Source organism: Atractosteus spatula, assembly GCF_055471065.1.
Source record: "Atractosteus spatula isolate fAtrSpa1 chromosome 24 unlocalized genomic scaffold, fAtrSpa1.hap1 SUPER_24_unloc_1, whole genome shotgun sequence".
In the NCBI taxonomy this organism is placed as follows: domain Eukaryota; kingdom Metazoa; phylum Chordata; class Actinopteri; order Semionotiformes; family Lepisosteidae; genus Atractosteus; species Atractosteus spatula.
In genome coordinates this window covers 169,871-188,128 of record NW_028296641.1, presented here as the reverse complement: position 1 = coordinate 188,128, position 18,258 = coordinate 169,871, and the positions used below count along the sequence as shown (strand labels likewise).

The 18,258-nt window shown below is 57.3% G+C and overlaps 2 protein-coding genes across 3 annotated transcripts; one reads left to right on the top strand and one right to left on the bottom strand.

Moving 5' to 3' along the window:
* Nucleotides 1-2,774: 2,774 nt before the first annotated feature.
* Nucleotides 2,775-5,261, top strand: rnaseh2c (ribonuclease H2, subunit C). The gene is made up of 5 exons (XM_088909048.1): nucleotides 2,775-2,828; nucleotides 3,358-3,509; nucleotides 3,791-3,903; nucleotides 4,130-4,249; nucleotides 4,919-5,261. Exons 2-5 carry the CDS (start codon nucleotides 3,359-3,361, stop codon nucleotides 4,940-4,942), a joined length of 408 nt encoding a protein of 135 aa, XP_088765174.1. The 5' UTR covers nucleotides 2,775-2,828; nucleotide 3,358; the 3' UTR covers nucleotides 4,943-5,261.
* Nucleotides 5,262-5,515: 254 nt separating this feature from the next.
* Nucleotides 5,516-17,204, bottom strand: LOC148810699 (histone acetyltransferase KAT5-like). 2 transcript variants are annotated; one of them, XM_088909051.1, is made up of 15 exons: nucleotides 17,160-17,204; nucleotides 16,974-17,040; nucleotides 16,215-16,283; nucleotides 15,565-15,701; nucleotides 14,888-14,956; nucleotides 13,166-13,432; nucleotides 12,758-12,832; nucleotides 11,942-12,004; nucleotides 10,883-11,131; nucleotides 10,250-10,339; nucleotides 9,653-9,793; nucleotides 8,990-9,083; nucleotides 8,575-8,734; nucleotides 7,811-7,892; nucleotides 5,516-6,984 (listed from the first exon to the last, which is right to left on the bottom strand). In XM_088909051.1, the coding sequence occupies exons 1-15, from the start codon at nucleotides 17,175-17,177 to the stop codon at nucleotides 6,850-6,852; spliced, it is 1,716 nt and encodes a 571-aa protein (XP_088765177.1). In that variant the 5' UTR covers nucleotides 17,178-17,204; the 3' UTR covers nucleotides 5,516-6,849. The 2 variants fall into 2 exon arrangements, with proteins under 2 accessions (XP_088765177.1, XP_088765178.1); XM_088909052.1 differs by having other exon boundaries at nucleotides 13,262-13,432.
* Nucleotides 17,205-18,258: the final 1,054 nt, after the last annotated feature.

Sequence of the window (18,258 nt, the reverse complement as noted above, 5' to 3'; positions counted from 1 at the left end):
ATAATAATAATAATAATTGCTCACACTTATATACCGCTTTTCTGGACCCTCCACTCAGAGCTCTTTACAGGTCATGGGGATCCCCTCCACCCCCACCTGGACGATGCGCCAGTCCGCTCCCCACACCCCAGCTCTCAGTGGGGAGGAGAGCAGAGTGATGGAGCCAGTTCAGAGAGGGAGGTTATTAGGAGGCCATGATGGGTCAAGGCCAGGGGGGAATATGGCCAGGACACTGGGGTAACACCTGTACTCTTTTTGAGAAACACCCTGGGATTTTTAATGACCACAGAGAGTCAGGACCTCGGTTTTACGTCTCATCTGAAGGACGGTGCCTTTTTCCAGTATAGTGTTATATTACAAACTATATTATACTATATTATAACGGTATAATATAACAAACTATACTGGTGTGTGTTTAGGCGATAAAAATCAGTTCAAGATGTTGGTAAATAACATAATTTAGCTTCACATTTCTGAGTTCAAGAGCTGATTCTATCATCTCTGGACACACTGGCCCTCCAGGACTGGACACCTCGGACCCGTGAAGAAGCTGTGAGCCGTTTTCAATCTTGTCAGCAGGGCAGAACACCACACGGGCTGGGTCACAAGAGACTCATCGCTCCGGCAAAAAGAAAGACAAAAATGAAAAAGTCACAACCTCACCTAAAAGCTATTTTTGGAATGCCATCAGGGCACTGAATCAACAAGATGAGCTCGGGGCCGGACTGCAGCCGATCGTCTCTGACGTGTTACTACTCTGCTCTCTAGAATCACATTGGCTGTCGAATGTCAGGTGAACTGGACTCTGATTCCTCGCTGTGTCTCAGGAGCCTGCAGCAGCTCTGTCACTGCTCCAGGCCTCGTACAGCAACGCACTGGGAGGGATCTCAACTTCACTTCCGGATTAACAAAGTCTGATCTGATCTGATCTGATCTCAGACTGCAGTGCCAACAGGAAGTGCTGCCTTTATCGACAGTGTTGTGGGGAATTCTACCTCAGAGGAGGAGGACACAGTCTTGTGCAGAGTCAGTTTTATTGAGCTCAGTAAGTCCCACAACGCGCGCCGGGTCTGCCCCACAGAACAGACACACTGCAAGGGTCTCCCAGCTCTTATATACAGTCAGAAGAAAGTTAGTTTCACGATCTGAGTGCTTGTCCTGTTCTTTGATATGTAATATATGTAATTACTTCTTGTCCTGCTCTGTCTTGCTCTAGGTTCTGTCCTTTGAGCTGCAGCAGACATTGGTCAGCTGTGTCCTGTTTGTGGGTGTTGTTCCTGTCGTTTATTATGTAGCGTTAAGCCACTGGGGCTGCTATAGCAAGTCAGCTTTATGGCATCTTAGCGTAACTTTTGTTTGAGGCTAAATTAACAGACCCCAGCAACACCTCTCACGATGTGCTTAAGTGGTGATGCTGTGATGCTTGATAAGTGAGATATATACATGTCTCACTTCAACAGCAAGCAGCCACAGCCACAGAAAAGTGTCAAACTGCAGCAGTGAGCTGATCAGCCACACCTACACATCGACCAGCGCTGAGGAGGAATGAAAACTCACAGACGTTACAGCCTTACCTGAGCTCGGGCCAGGCCGACAACATGCAGACTCCACCCAGAAGGATCCAGGTCCAGGAGAATTGACTCAGGTCTAAGGAGCTGTGTGATAGCACATAATAATAATAATAATAATAATAATATGAATAAATGTGTGTTATTTGCCATTTCTCCATGTTTTCATAACATATTTTTATAATGTCATCATTAATAAAGATTTGAGTGGTTCGGCACCTGTTTCCTCAGTGATCGATCACAAAGAGCCCCGCTGATCGGTACACTCTCTCGGGGAAGGGCGTTAGTGACGATGGGTTTAGTCAGCCAGTGCTGTTTTCGCTCCACACGGATGAAACGCAGATCACCGACAGCGCTGTTTTTTTTCCTCTCGCGTCTGCGTGCGGATGATAGGGCCTTATCTGACCTCCTGCAGGGGACACTCTACCGATACAGATAAAGTATCCACTCTTACGAACCGGAGCCAGGAGAGGACTTTGGAAATAAAAGCCCAGAAAGAAGAGAGGTAGCACTGAGCCAGCCTACAGATACACGCGGCTAGCCTGTGGAGAGTGGGCCTTGTTCTGAATATCGGTGTCCGTATCCGCACGCACACCGATCACAGGGAAGCGGTGTTCTCGGTGAACGACGCCTCACATTCACTGCGGTCCCACTTTGAAAAATGACCGCCTCGATGACGTTTCAGAGTGCCGAAGGTTACGGCAACCTTTTTATAAAGTCATCCATTCCCAGCGCCTTTACTGTTTCCAACTCTGATCCACGAGCCCCTCGGGGCAAATATACAAGTCACACGTGACTCTGCCGATTTGCTCAGCAGTTCCGTTCAGTTTATTGTCATATGCACAAGTGCAATGAAACGCTTTTTTGCATGTATGCTCTATTACAAAGATGCACTGTATTGTATGGTATTGCTATTTATTTTACACTGATTATATACCTCCGTTAAACACACTGGATGTTCTATATGCTCTGTATATACACTGTTTTTACTGTTGGCTCAGTGAGGTTGCAGGAAGAAACGCCCACAGAAAAGCAGATGCTGATTCTGCTTCTTTGTGTTGTGTGAACAAGCTGTTGTAGCGAGCGCCGCCGCGGCGATGTGGCAGACAACATTGACCTCTTGTGGGCAAGGTGAGAAGCACACGGTGCACGTCCCAAGACTACATTTCCCAGGGATCGCTGCGCAGCCCACAAGCGCCCGGCGCAAAGTGATGACACGGCAGCGCGGACTGAATTTGTGTCTGAAGAGGCGCGCTAGAGGTTTGCTTCCGTTCAATTGCTTTTCCTTTGTTAATTTGTGCCAAAATCTGTATTTTAAAGAGCCGTGTTGTTCCGTTAGTGTAAGTCTGCTCAAAGAACGCGTTGTCCGTCTCTTCTGCTGAAATGTTTCCTTTAGTTTTTAGCTCGAGTGTGTCGGTGTCGTTCATGTTTTAAAACCTTTCTTAAATGATGAACTTATTTCGGGACGGCTGAGCTGTTGGATTCCCCCTGGCTTGTGTGTGTTTCTAGAGGCCGAGAGGTGCTGCCTGCACACCAGTGAACACAAACAGTCTCGGAAAGACAGTTCTGGCCGGGATCTCCCGGGTGGATTCGGTACTGACCCGATTGATGATCTGCACTGAGGGATACGGGGCCTATAGAGAGACCTAGAGATCGGTGCACCTGTGCACAGGGCAGAGTCCGGCTCAGACGAACCCGTGCACAGGGCAGAGTCCGGCTCGGACTGACCCGTGCACAGCGGAGAGTCCGGCTCAGGGCCAGCATACTGACGGCCTCTGTTCTCCTCCAGGATGTCCGGCACCAGTGTGATCCGAGTGGACCTGGCCTCTGTCTCGCGGGCCGACGGGGAGCCTGTCCACCTCCTGCCCTGCGAGGTCGAGCACGACGGCCCGGCCCAGGTGGACCGCTTCTTCAGCGCCGCGGTCAAGGAGCGTGAGAGCGGTGAGCGAGCCCGGCCGCAGAACGCCAGACCCGACCTGTGGCCCGGCTCGGCCCCAGTGTGAGCAGCTCTCCTGGCCCGTTCGCTAGTTAGTAGTAACTGATCCCAGGATTTCATCCAGACGTTCCGAGGAGGCAGGGTATCGGCTTCAGCTACATGTCTGGGAAGCTTGTTACACACTCCCACCATCCTCTGTGTAAAGTAGTGCCTCCCATTCTCAGTCTTAAATGTATTTAAGGTGGGGTTTCTTGTGACCTTGCGTGACCTTGTCCCCCCCCCCCAGACAAGAGCGTGTCGTTCCGGGGCCGCGGGCTCAGAGGCCGGGAGGTCAGCTGTCCGGAGGGCTACACGGGCCTGGTGCTGAAAGAGGACCACAGGCCCGTCTCCGAGGAGGAGGTGAGCGCCGGGCTGGGGGGGGGGCACAGGTGAGCCCGAGCAGAAGGGAGGAATAATCACTGGGCACTTTCTTCCTTGGAAAAAAAATGTTTATCTTGTGTGGCATGAGAGGAGGGTGTGGCTGTCGAGAGGGGCGGCCAGCTCCTGGGGCCCCGGGTTCGACTCCACACCTGGGTGCTGTCTTACTCACCTGTGGGGGGGGGGCGCTCTGCTCTGTCTCTGCCAGGAGCGGTCACTGAGGGTCAGGACGGTCTTCAGCAGGCTGACCTACTGGAACCTGGAGACGCCGCCCTCCTCGGACGATGGCGTTGTCATGGCGATGAGCTGGCCAGACATCGCGGGAGCAGTGAGTGGTTCTTGTCCCCCCCTCCCCCCCCCGCCCTCGACTCTCAGTGTGACATCACTAGACCCAGACTTCCTGTCCAGCCCAGCAGAAATCACAAGGACACCTGATCCACCCTGTCCCAGACTCTCTCCCTCAGATCCACCCTGTCCCAGACTCCCAGACTCTCTCCCTGAGATCCACGCTGTCCCAGACTCCCAGACTCTTGTCTCTCTCTCTCCCCCAGATCCACGCTATCCCAGACTCTCTCCCTCAGATCCACCCTGTCCCAGACTCCCAGACTCTCTCCCTCAGATCCACCCTGTCCCAGACTCCCAGACTCTCAGACTCCCTCCCTCAGATCCACGCTGTCCCAGACTCCCAGACTCTTGTCTCTCTCTCTCCCCCAGATCCACGCTGTCCCATACTCTCCCTCAGATCCCAGACTCTCTCCCTCAGATCCACCCTGTCCCAGACTCTCTCCCTCAGATCCACGCTGTCCCAGACTCCCAGACTCTCTCCCTCAGATCCACGCTGTCCCAGACTCCCAGACTCTTGTCTCTCTCTCTCCCCCAGATCCACGCTATCCCAGACTCTCTCCCTCAGATCCACACTGTCCCAGACTCTCCCTCAGATCCCAGACTCTCTCCCTCAGATCCACCCTGTCCCAGACTCTCTCTCTCTCTCCCTCAGATCCACGGGCCTGTCGAAGACTAGAAAAGCTCTGCAGCCTCGCACCTGGAACCAGGAGGCAATGACCTGCCCGCACACATGTATATAGCATCTACACACACACACACACACACACACGGGCCGTGCTCCATGAGTCTGGTCTCCCCCCGAGCCCGCTGCGATGACGCAGTTCAGCAGATGCCCCTGGTCTGTGTGGACAGTGAAGATCGCCTCCCTGTTGCTTGAGTTCGACCCTCGGAGTGACTGCCTGTGCCAGAGAGGTCCTACAGCCTGCTGTGAGGTGATGGAGAACTGCTGTGCTCTGTGCTCCGATTTCTTACTAATAAAGATCGTGCGGAGCCTAGCTGACCGAGTCTTCTGTCCTGGGTGATCCCAAGAGCAGCTGAGCAACAGGGCTGGAGAGGGCCACCCGCGCCCCGTTCCTCAACACCCCTTAACTCCCCCCCCCCCACCCCACTGCACAGGAACTGTGTCTGTGTGAAGTAACTATCCAACACCAGGTGCCAAAATACTAGAAATAAACAGACAGAGGTTCTTGGAGCCAGACGGGGCAATTAAAAAGTAAAACAGCAAGAACACAAGCGCCAGGCTGGTGGGTTCTCTGACATTCACTTTTACTGCTCACAGCTGTAAGAACCCCCCCTCACAGACGTGCTCACAGCCTTGCAGTCGGGCTCTGTGTGCTCCAGCCCCCTGCAGGGGGCGCTGTGTCGGCCGACTGGGCGGGATGTTCCAGCCGAGTGACTCCCCCCTCCTCCACAGGGGTACCCCTGAGGGCCTGGGACCCACGGGACAGCAGGGACACCCCTCTCCTCTGGGAGGCGCAGCGAGGGGGGCAGGGTCAGTGGACGGCACTGGGGCGGAGCCCCCACCCGAGGGCAGTCCCCAGCCGGGGCCCGGCTCCGCCCGAGGCGGGCGCCCCCTCTTTTTCTAAAAAGTGTTTTTTGTATAAAAGACGGGCGAGGTCAGGGTCCGAGCGCGTGCCCAGTAACAGTCCACTTGAACGGCCCCCGCGCTGACTGAGCTGGGGGGCTCCTGGCGTTTCGCCGCCCCAGTTTCCATGAAACCCCCACCCCTCAAAGTCCACTCCGTTCAGAGACGGGGACCCCCGCTCGGAGCCCCAGGGTGCCAACCTGACGAGAGAATCAACAGAGACCCCCCCGTCCTCTCAACGACCCGTCTTCTACCGCCGTCACGCCACAGTCCACGTACAAGTTCAGAATAATCCCCTTGGAATGGTACTGAGTGATTAAAAAACACAATAACAGACCCCTCGGGGAAAAACGGGGGTCCCGTCATGCAGTACAGCTAGTTTGACTACTGTCCTCCTTACAATAAATACCGGTATGTACAAGCACATAATCACCGCGCCGCGGGCCAGCATGACCTGCAGACGTCTTTCCGACGCGACAGCGGAACAGGGCCGTCTCTCTTCACCACGAAACAGTCGTTGCTTCAGAACTTCCAGCCCTCCCCCAGCCAGAGGGCCCAGAGTCAACCCCACCACACATTCAGACAGGCGCTCGGCTCGGCCACCTCCGCGGGGTCTCGCGGTTTCAGTCGGGCACCCGCTGGGACTACTAGGTAGCACGCCGAGGACCCCCCGCGGGCGGGAAATGCTGCACCCTACAGTGGGGACGGTGGGGGGGGGACAGATGCGTGACGAGACGGCGCTCCGGATGTCCTCCAGTCCAGGGAAGGGCTGTGGACCGTCTGGCTTCTGCAGTCGATGCCTCTGGCGACGGATCAGTTTGAAAACACACCCCCCCCTCCCACCCCCGCCAAAAATCGGCAATCCGATCCCCAGAGCCAGCCAGGGGATTCCTGAGGGTCGGAGGAGAGGCGGCCCGGAGAGCGAGCCCCGGATCTTCCCCACGATCCTCCTGGTGCGTGCTCCTGCCGGCGGGGGGGGCGCGGGTGGGGCGCGGTCTCTACCACTTGCCCCTCTTGCTCCAGTCCTTCGGGGTGAAGTGCAGGCACTTGGGGTCGATGCGGAGGTGGCGCTTCTGCATGGCGCGTTCGTGTCCCTCCACGATGTCCTCGGACAGCGTCAGGATGTACTGGCCCTGCGCGAGAAACGAGGGGGGGGGGGGGGATGGAGCCGCGTCAGGGAACGCCGGGACAGGACCCCCGGAGGAGCGCCCCGAAACGGGCCGAGACGCGGGGAAGGAAACGGGCAGACCCAGCGGGCCTGTTCAGAACCCACAGGGAGGCCCGAGACACTGCTCCTCTGCTTGTCTAACCTGCAGATCTCATCGTCATCCTCACACCTCTATAGTGCCTTTCTGGACCCTCCCCTCAGAGCTCTTTCCAGGTCATGGGGATCCCCTCCACCCCCAGCAGTGTGTACCCCCACCTGGATGAGGCGCCAGTCCGCTCCCCACGCCCCAGCTCTCAGTGGGGAGGGGAGCAGAGTGATGGAGCCAGTTCAGAGAGGGGGGTTATTAGGAGGCCATGAGGGGTCAAGGCCAGGGGGGGAATATGGCCAGGACACTGGGGTAACACCTGTACTGTTCTCGAGAAACACCCCGGGATTTTTAATGACCATGAAGAGTTGGGACCTCAGTTTTATATCTCATCTGAAAGATGGCACCTTTTTACAGTGTAGTGTCCCCGTCACTATACTGGGGCATTAGGACCCACACAGACCGCAGGGTGAGCGCCCCCTACTGGCCCCACTAACACCTCTTCCAGCAGCAGCCCCAGCTCTCCCAGGAGTCTCCCCTCCAGGTGCTGTCCAGGCTCACCCTGCTGAGCTCCAGATTGATATAGCAGCTCTGACAGTACTGTCCAGCCTGTCCACTGCGCCAGGACACAGGCCTGTGTCAGACTGCCCAGGGCCCCCCTTCCCTCACCCCCGACCCTCGAACCCGGGGCGCGGGCCCAGCTCACCTTGTAGTAGTTGATGAGGTTCAGGTACTGCAGAGTGGAGATGACGTCCTCCTTCTTCACACTGGTAATCTCGCTGATCTCACTGCAAACACAACACAGACTGAGCTTCTGGACAGAACCGGCCCGGTCAACACAGAGGACCAGGACCACGGGGAACACCGATCACTGTCCCATGGACAGCGACTGGACACTGATCTACACACACCGACCACTGCCCCACAGACAGTGACTGGACACTGATCTACACACGCTGACCACTGCCCCACAGACAGCACGGACAGCAACTGGACACTGATCTACACACGCTGACCACTGCCCCACAGACAGCAACTGGACACTGATCTACACACGCTGACCACTGCCCCACAGACAGCAACTGGATACTGATCTACACACGCTGACCACTGCCCCACAGACAGCAACTGGACACTGATCTACACACGCTGACCACTGCCCCACAGACAGCAACTGGACACTGATCTACACACGCTGACCACTGCCCCACAGACAGCACAGACAGTGACCGGACACTTATCAGCTTCATGACTGCTGTGTCCTTCCTCACACACACTGAACACAGGGGACAATGACCTCTGCCCCACAGACCCACAGACAGTGACTGGACACTCATGGACGTGGTCACTATCAGCTGATACAGTGCCCCCTTGGCTTGTTGTCCAGTCTCGCTGACCAGGAGAAGCCTGAGTAACAAGCCCATTCTGGACGGACAGGACACCCCCCCCCGGCAGTCTGTGTCCTCTCACTTGATGGTGATCTGGGGCCGCTCCCCGTTCTCCGACTTGAGGTCCATGAGGATCTCCAGGATGGTCTGGGACCAGTAGCTGCGGTAGGACAGCAGGCCCAGGTCGGACAGTGGCTTCTCCGGGGTGCCCGTCTTGCCTTCCACCTTGGACAACTCATAGCCTGGAGGTTGGGGGAGGGGGGGAAGTGGAAGATAACGGGGTACAGAGGAGACGGGGGGGGGGGGGTCAGTTACATCTCTCCCTCGCTCTCCGGCAAACAGAGGACTGTCCTCGCAAGACGCCCAACCCCTCTCCGCAAGGAGGAGCAGGGTGGGGGCCCGATGCCCACCTTGTCCACCCCTACCCCACCCGACCCCAGGCGCCACGCGAGGCCCGGCTGGCGGACCGGACCCCCCCCAACCAGTGTCGCACTTACTGAACTCGATCAGCAGCTTGCCGTAGCCTCTGCGCTGGTAGGGGGGCAGGGTGAGGATGCAGGCCACATTGTAGTCTTCTGTGGACTCCTTCTCCTGCGAAAGACAGCAACACACACCATCAACAGAGACAGCCGGTCCAACGGTTCAGGTCCGGTCGGGTTAGACTGGGAGGACAGCTGGTCCGGTGGTTCAGGTCCGGTCGGGTTAGACCTGGGAGGACAGCTGGTCTGGGTTCAGGTCCGGTCTTGTCAGACCAGGAGGACAGCTGGTCCGGTGGTTCAGATCCGGTCTTGTCAGACCAGGAGGACAGCGGGTCTGGTGGTTCAGGTCTGGTCCTGTTAGACCAGGAGGACAGCTGGTCCGGTGGTTCAGATCCGGTCCTGTTAGACCAGGAGGACAGCGGGTCTGGTGGTTCAGGTCCGGTCCTGTTAGACCAGGACGACAGCGGGTCTGGTGGTTCAGATCCGGTCCTGTTAGACCAGGAGGACAGCGGGTCTGGTGGTTCAGGTCTGGTCCTGTTAGACCAGGACGACAGCGGGTCTGGTGGTTCAGATCCGGTCCTGTTCTGTTAGACCGGGAGGACAGGTGGTCCGGTGGCAGCTCGCCCCACTCGACTCGCCCCCCTCCCCGCTGCGGGCGAAGGCGCCCGTTGCCCCGGTTACCTTGGAGAAGTAGCCGACGATGTGGAAGCCCTTGGCGTCGTACTCGGTCATGACGTAGAACAGGAAGGGGTCGGTGTCGTAGTAGAGGGTCTTGTGGTCCAGGAAGCACTTGGCCAGCAGACACAGGTTCTGAGAGTACGTCTGCGAGAGAGGGGCGCACAGCTCAAACACCCCCAGAACCTGGACTGACCGGATCCCGCGCTACGCAGTGAGAGAGCTACTTTGAACCCCACGACCTCTGACCTCTCCCCCCACCCCTCCAGTGCTATTGTCCCGTGAAACCCACCTGGACAGCACAGACCTGAGGCCCTGTCCATGCAGGCTCCTAAAACTGCCAGTGGGGTCAGTGCTGGGGGTCACACTGCACTGAGGTGTCCAGTGGGGTCAGTGCTGGGGGTCACACTGCACTGAGGTGTACAGTGGGGTCAGTGCTGGGGGGTCTCACTGCACTGGGGCGTCCAGGGGTGCCTCTTTCTCAAGGGGTTGACCAAGTGGGCGGGGGGGGGTTGGGGGGCGCGCGTGTTTACACCAGTAGTGGCGGGAGAGTGGAGCAACCCCCCCAGCCCCGCTACAGAACCCAATACTCCCGATACTCACCTTGTTCTTCCTGCCATCGATTTCGAAGAAGGAGATGGTCCCTTTCCGGTAGATCTCATTCCCAGGGGGGTGGCGAAGGTTACACTTCGTCTGGGGAGGGAACAACCGCAGGGAAACCAAGGATCAAGCTCTTTTCAGTGACGGGCAGAGGAGAGAAAGATCAAGATCAAGACCAGCTGGTCCGGTGGTCCAGGTCCGGTCCGGTTAGACCAGGAGGACAGCTGGTCCGGGGGTTCAGGTCCAGCCTGGTTAAGACCAGGAGGACAGCTGGTCCGGGGGTTCAGGTCCAGCCTGGTTAAGACCAGGAGGACAGCTGGTCTGGTGGTTCAGGTCCGGTCTGGTTAGACTAGGAGGACAGCTGGTCCAGTGGTTCAGGTCCAGTCCTGTTAGACCAGGAGGACAGCGGGTCTGGTGGTTCATGTCCGGTCCTGTTAGACCAGGAGGACAGCGGGTCTGGTGGTTCAGGTCCGGTCCTGTTAGACCAGGAGGACAGCGGGTCTGGTGGTTCAGGTCCAGTCCTGTTAGACCAGGAGGACAGCGGGTCTGGTGGTTCATGTCCGGTCCCGTTAGCGGTGGTTCAGGTCCGGTGTGGTGTAGTGTAGGTTAGCCCTGAAGAAGCCCAGCTCTACTCACCAGGTGCCTCTGCAGACACTTGAGGCTCTTGAGGTACTTGAGGCAGAACTCGCAGAGGTAGAGGATGGGCAGCGTGGTCAGCTCCTGGGGGTAGGGCGAGAAGTACCAGGGCTTGAGCCGGTGCCGGCCCAGCTCGATGCAGTCGATGTTCTTCATGCGCGTGATGATGTCGTCGTGACTGCGGTCCGACACCAGGCTGCCGGTCATGCGGGGCGCGGAGGGGATGCCGTCCGAGCTGTCCTGGGAGTCCTGGGATAGAGACCGCACGTCAGGGAAACGGGAGAGGGCCTTCTGACCTTCTAGAACTGCCTCACTTTGTTTATAGCTTGCAACCACCCCATCCCCTCAAACACACAATCTGGGACCAGGGCTGCAGTCTACCATCCCCCACCAGGGCCCGGCCACAAGGGCGGCGCTACAGTAAAGCAAACTTGACCACACACCCTTGGGGAATCCAGGAGTGACAGCCCAGACTGGACCGGCGGTCTCTGGACTGTAGGGGTACAGCGTGACCCAGACCGGACCGGGGAGCTCCGGACTGTAGGGGTACAGCGTGACCCAGACTGGACCACCGGTCTCTGGACTGTAGGGGTACAGCGTGCCGTGTCAGGAGACCGAGGAGCCACGCTTCCGGGACACAACTGCTCCCCAGTTTCACGCCACAAACTCGGGAGTCAGTTCGGCCCGTCTCCACGGACTCTACTCTTCCACAATCCCACAGCCCCCCCCAGCCCCCAAAACTTGAAGAAACCCAGGACCCAGGAGCAGTGAGGAGGCAGGCAGGACGTCCCAGCGCTGCTCTCAGTCCCCCGTCGCCCCAGCCCGGGAGATCAGAGAGGAGTCACAGCAGCAGACCGGAACAGCGCTCGGGGCCGAGACGAGGGGGGGATTCCCGAAATCTGGCAGTTTCATGACAAAAATAACAACATCCCACTCACGCACGCACACACACACACACGCTGCCGGGGTCACGCCAGGAGCACTGCGAGCACTCTGTGCAGGACCACACAAGCACAAGCTTCCACTCAGCAGAACAGTAGCAAAGAAGGGGGTACGGACCTCTCCGGGCGGGGGGCACACACTGGCGCATCGGGGTCCCATGTCCTGGAAGACCTTCACAATCTAGCGGAGGAGACACAACGGGAGGCAGGCTAGGACACAGCAGGTGGGTGGGGGCAGGGGTGGGGGTTTGGGGGGGCACAGGATATTTCTGTTTTACACACACCAAGGGAAGAGGCACTCGCCAGGCTGAGGGGGCCTCACACATGACCCCCGACCCCCAGAGCTTTCGAGATCCTCTCAACGTCTCGGGAACAATCCGCCCCAAAGCTAAGACAAACGGAGCAATCCGGGGTGCCACAACGCTCCTGGGACACCTGTATCCCCTATGGGGGTGCGACAATGTTCTGGGGGTGCCTGTATCCCCTATGGGGGTCCGGCAATATTCTGGGGGTGCCTGTATCCCCTATGGGAGTGTGACAATGTTTTGGGGGTGCCTGTATCCCCTATGGGACTGCGACAATGTTTTGGGGGAACCTGCATCCCCTATGGGGGTGCGACAATGTTTTGGGGGTGCCTGTATCCCCTATGGGGGTGAGACAATGTTCTGGGGGTGCCTGTATCCCCTATGGGGGTCCGGCAATATTCTGGGGGTGCCTGTATCCCCTATGGGAGTGTGACAATGTTTTGGGGGTGCCTGTATCCCCTATGGGACTGCGACAATGTTTTGGGGGAACCTGCATCCCCTATGGGGGTGCGACAATGTTTTGGGGGAACCTGCATCCCCTATGGGGGTGCGACAATGTTCTGGGGGTGCCTGTATCCCCTATGGGGGTGCGACAATGTTCTGGGGGCGCCTGTATCCCCTATGCTCACCTCTTCTGTGCCCACACAGTTGGCCTTCCTCTTCCTCCCTGGCTGGGACGCGATCAGGCGGCGGGACGTCCCGTTCTGGAGGAGAGAGAGCAGGAGAGAGAGAGAGAGAGAGAGAGAGAAAGACTGGGTCAGGCCCGGGCCCACCCCCAACTGGACGGGTCTCAATGCCACGGTTTCCTCCCACAACCTCCCAGTCGCAATGGCGGGTTAACTGGCTTCTGGGAAAACTGGTCCTGGTGTGTGTGTGTGTGTGTGTGTGTGTGTGTGTTGCCCTGTGATGGACGGGCGTCCCGCCCAGGGTGTACCCCGCCTTGCGCCCAGTGCTTGCTGGGACAGGCTCCAGCTCCCCCGTGACCCTGGATTGGAAGATGTGGCTACAAGATTGGTGGATGTACCTCCTGCCCTTACCTGCTCTGCTTGCACATAAGCCGCTGAGACGCTGCCTCCTGTGGCCCTCTGCTGCAGCCACCCCTCTCCCTCGGGGAGCCTGGGCTGCGGGCTTACCGTGGCGAGAGACCCCAGCTGCTCGTGCTCCTCGCGGCCGGAGGACTTGGGCGTGAAGGTGCTGGCCGGGTAGACGGAGGCCTGGGTGGTTTCCGCCGAGCTGGGCAGGGAGGGCACGGGCGTGGCCGGCGACACCTGCGTCGCCAGGGGGACCGACTCCACCTTCCTCTTCTGCGACCCGCGGGCGAGGAGCGGGGGGAAAAGACACACACACACACAGCAGCTCGTGAGGCGGCGCGCGTGGACACGGCCGCCTCCTTCGAGAACTCCAGCTCGCTCCCGACGGGCTGCGCGCAGGACGCCGCGGTCTCACCAGCGGGGGGGGGGGGGGGTTCTGCTGAAGTTCTGGTTTTGCGCCCCGTTTTAACAAACGGGGAACGGGCGAGTGCTCAGGAATTCAAAATTCGCGTCTTCCGGAGCTGAACCGCGCGGAAATTAAGAGACCGGCCATCAGGACTAACAGACTAACGGCGCTAACGGAGCGGGCCGTCCAGGAGGGTGGGGGCCTGCGCGCAGCCGAGAGGCGGTGGTCGAACAGGAGCGGCCCAGGGAGACAGAGAGATCAAACGCCATCGAACGCAGGTTTGCCAGAAACACAAAAGCCAGCTTTGAGAGTTTTATGAATCGGCACCTCACTGAGCAGCCTCTGACATCTCGTCTGTGAGGGAACAGTTTTGAAAGGTAAAGGTGTGATCATTCCTACAGGCTGGAAGGGGCACAAAACTTTTTCTAGATTAAGATACAGCTACAGGAATGACTGTCTCCCAGTATTTGAAACCAGGGCCTTTTACTGAAGTACTGTGGATCACACTGCACTGGGGTGTCCAGTGGGGTCAGTGCTGGGGGTCACACTGCACTCGGGTGTCCAGTGGGATCAGTGCTGGGGGTCGCACTGGACTAGGGTGTCCAGTGGGGTCAGTGCTGGGAGTTATACTGCACTGGTGTCTGCGGTGGGGTCAGTTCTGGGGGTCACACTGCACTGGGGTGTCCAGTGGGGTCAGTGCTGGGGGGGTCACACTGCACTGATGTGACTGGGGTAGAAGTACATTGTGTATTTATGTGAATGTATTACAAGCAAAAGTATAGTTCAATCACATAACACACGCCTACAGGAAGAGCATTCTAGAGTATTTACAGAATGATTTACTTTCAAGAACTGTGTCAGACTCGGACAGACCACAGCTTTCTGGCAGGTCATCTGTCACACAAGGGAGAGACTCGGGTCAGAGATGACAGCTGCCAGAATGCAGTGGTCTAGTGTCCACAGCTGACAGCGTACAGCAGGTCCAGAGCAGGAGATCGGATCCCATCCGTGTGCCAGAACCCAGCGCCCTCTCTCCGATCAAACCGGTCCCAATATCCGTGTTGCACCGAATCCAAATCAGGATTTCTGCGGTTCCAGAAGTTAGAAACCTGGGAGCAGGGTTTGACCGATCCAGCTCAGGCGCGACTGGACCGGTCTATCGGCTGAACCACGGAAAACCGGATCAGGAATTCCGGACTCCGATTCCGTTCCTGCGTTCTGGCACGAGCGGATCGATTCCGTCTCACACGGCCCTGCTGGCGATCTCCCCTCGCCCCTCTCTCCTCCCTCCCGGTGCCTGCGGAAGACGGGTGAAGGTGTACCGGAATGGGGACAGTTTTGCCTCTGGATGGAGCTGTGACCGTTTGGAGGCTGTGATCTAGACTCTTCCTCTGAATTTGAATAGAAAAGGGTGTTACTGACAGCGAAAGACAGTTCAACCTCCTCCTCTGCGCGCCTGTGGTCCGTACTGCATTTCTGCAGCTGCACTGACCCAGGGGAGCTCAGCGGCCCCGGGTCTGCGGCCCGGAGTCCGGACCCAACTGAGCTCACCCACACCCAGGTGCAGGGCTGGTTTTGTGCAGTCATAAAAATGCAGTAAAAAAAGGGTTCACAACGCTGTAATAATCAAGCAGAAGACCGACATGCACAACATCTAGAAGATCAGCACCAACACAGGTCTGCAGGAACAGGAAAGAGCAAGGAACAGTCCGGCGTCACTCCGGGAGCCATCCCGACAGAGTTCCTTCTTCCCGGAGACGCTAGAGAAAAAGGCAGCATTAGAGACGATTTCCGGAGGGCGAGCACTCCCTGCCTGCGCCACACAGGGGAGCCCGTCCAGGTCCCGGGTGCGAGAGGGAGCCGTCCTGAACTGGTGGTCCTCGGGGGCTGTCCGGTCCGAGGCTCACTGGCGCCGAGCTTCACGCTTGGAAAGAACGGCGGCGTTGGGGGGGGGGGGGGGGCAGTCGCTCCCCAGCAGCTCGGAGCCGGGAGCTCTTACCGCGTCTCTCTCCGGGGAGCTGGGCCGCGAGCCCGACAGGCCGTTCTTGGTGGGCGTCTTGGCCTCCTTTTTGGGGAACTGGAGCTTCTTCAGGTCCAGCCTGTCGGGCGTCACCCACTCGTCCAGGCGCTTGTTGACTGAGGAAAAAAAAACCCGGAAGAAAAAGCGATCAGTCCGGACCCAGGAACCAGACACCAGGGACCAGAGCTGAGCCAGGAACCAGGGGGTTTCCCAGTGAACAACGACATCACATCCAGGTGTGATCCCGACCACAAAAAGGGGTCTGTCTGACCCCGCGGGCTTCTTCAGAACCAACAGGGGAATGCAAACCAGAAGAAGCTACAGGGAAGAGCATTTCTAGCTGAGAACAGGAGGCACTTCTTTACACAAAGGCTGGTGGAGGAGTGGAACAAGCTGCCCAGTCCTGTTGTTGAAACGGGTATTCTGGCTTCTACCAAGAAACCCGTTTCTGGATGCCCGTTCTGGATTCTCATCTGGAAGCTGGATGAGATTCCGAGATCAATTAGTGACTAACAAGAGATTGGCTGATTGGCTCCTCTCGTCTTTGACCAGTCTTGTTATTTTTTAAGAACACAGGACGTTAACAGTCTGTAGGACATCCAGCAGGCGGCGGGCGAAACAGTACTCACAGTCGATGTAGTGGACATAGTAGAGCTTGCGGCTGTTGATCTCCTTCAGGCTCAGGATCTCGGCCAGGGCTGCCAGGAGGACAGAGGCAGAGGTGTCAGCACCCAGCAAGAGCTTTCGCCCACCGCACCCGGGAGCTGCCCGAACCCAGCACGGGTGGCAGTCCTGGTAACACGGGGCTCCAGGCAGGACCCCATGACCCCTCCCCGGACAGGACCACAGCCCACTCGGGGATCCAGGCAGGACCCCAACAGCCCACCCTGGACAGGAGCCCCTACAGGGGGACAATTACAGGCAGCAGTTTCCTCACCCAGCATGGCAGGAGTGAAGAGATTAGGGCACCCAGAGAAAAGCCATAAGGACATGGTGGGGGGGTGGGAGACCGTGCACACTCCACACAGAAGGTGCCCCAGCCTGCAACTGAACCCAGGTCCACAGAGCCGCGAGGCGGCTCTTCTTGCAAACCATCGCCGGAATAAAAAGCATCCAACATATTCAGTCCGCCTCCAGCGGCGGGACAGCAGCGCCGTGCACCGCCCGCACCCGAGAGCGCAGAGGGCGCGTCTACTCCAGTCCACTCAGTACGAACTCCTGCGGCGCATTTCTCCAGAATGCAACATCTACAACAATGCGTTACAGAGGCAAGCGCACATGTTTAGGTTGCATTTACCGCTGACAGTGTATTAAAATCAGATATATGAGCGCAAACAATGCTCTGAACGTCAATATTGTATCCGCCATGACAGCTGCCCGCTACTCACGCCACTCGTCCTCGTTCTCCTGGTTTTTCCTCAAAACCGGCAGCCGACAGCCCTCCACGATCTCCATCTGTTAGGAGGAACGGGACAAAGAAGGATTTACGTTTCTAGAAAGGTAGAAAGAAAAGTTCCGCACACAGTTTTTATCATAAAAAAAATAATCGAGGACCATTACGGTTATTTACTCACATTCGCTGAATCCGCCATCTTGCTTCGCTGAGCACAACAAGGCCCAGGGGCGACGGAAGTACGCAACCGACGTGTCCGCGGCTCAGGGTAATGACGCCATCGCCACTCCAGCCAATCAGCGTCTGAGGAATATGTGAGGTTCCGGCCCAGGGGCTGGGGCTCGCATTGAACGCCTTGGAGAAAATTATTATATTTAAAAAATTAATCTATGGCATCTGGTTCCCAATCTTTGAAAATATAGGTGATCTTGACTTTCTGTTGAAGTGGAATTTAATATATGAACATGATTTCTCATCACATACGAACTATGTGTGGAATAACTCAGGAGGGTGAGCCTGGCCGGTACCTGGAGGGGAGACTCCTGGGAGAGCTCAGGCTGCTGCTGGGAGATGGGTCAGTGGGGCCAGTAGGGGGCGCTCACCCTGCGGTCTGTGTGGGGCCTAATGCCCCAGTACAGTAACGGGGACACTATACTGTAAAAAAGGCACCATCCTTCAGCTGAGACATAAAACCGAGGTCCTGACTCTCTGGTCATTAAAAATCCCAGGGTGTTTCTTGAGAACAGTAGGGGTTTTACCCCAGCATCCTGGCCAAATTTCCCCCTGGTCTTTACCCATCCTAAAATGGAAATGCAACTCCAGTCAAAATTTGAAAAATAACAAGGCAAAACGTAAACTTGTGCTCAGATTTGTAATAACCTGATACAGCACCCTGCCAGAATAAAATGAGCAGCCACGCTATGCCCCTGCCCATGCACACGTAACCAGGGCCCTGCAGTCATTTGCAATAATTATTTGCAGCTCACACCCGAAGAAGGCTCCACGTCCGAAACGTTGCGTTTTCTTTCTTCTCTCTTCAGCCTGGAATAAACCTATTACTTGTTCCTAATTACTTACAATAGGTAAGTAAGTGTGACAGTGAAGTGTTTTGGTTACTGTTCAGTTTGCGGACAATGAAGAGAATGGAGGACCCCCCTGCTGACCATAGTCCCACCACGCCGACCATCCTGCACACAACAACGCAGTCAGCGCCGCGGCCCCACGGCCCGAGGGTCCTGGGTTCGAGTCCACCTCGTCTACCTTCCCGGTGGAGTTCGCAG

Bases quoted from the DNA above. Each gene is read 5' to 3' on its own strand.
- rnaseh2c (XM_088909048.1), top strand. From the start codon at position 3,359: ATGTCCGGCACCAGTGTGATCCGAGTGGACCTGGCCTCTGTCTCGCGG. The intron at 3,510-3,790 runs GTGAGCGAGCCC...CCCCCCCCCCAG, and splicing joins GGTCAAGGAGCGTGAGAGCG to ACAAGAGCGTGTCGTTCCGG. The intron at 4,250-4,918 runs GTGAGTGGTTCT...TCTCTCCCTCAG, and splicing joins GGCCAGACATCGCGGGAGCA to ATCCACGGGCCTGTCGAAGA.
- LOC148810699 (XM_088909051.1), bottom strand. The intron at 13,433-14,887 runs GTACACCTTCAC...CGCGGGTCGCAG, and splicing joins GCAAAACTGTCCCCATTCCG to AAGAGGAAGGTGGAGTCGGT. The intron at 8,735-8,989 runs GTAAGTGCGACA...CCCAACCTCCAG, and splicing joins CAAGCTGCTGATCGAGTTCA to GCTATGAGTTGTCCAAGGTG.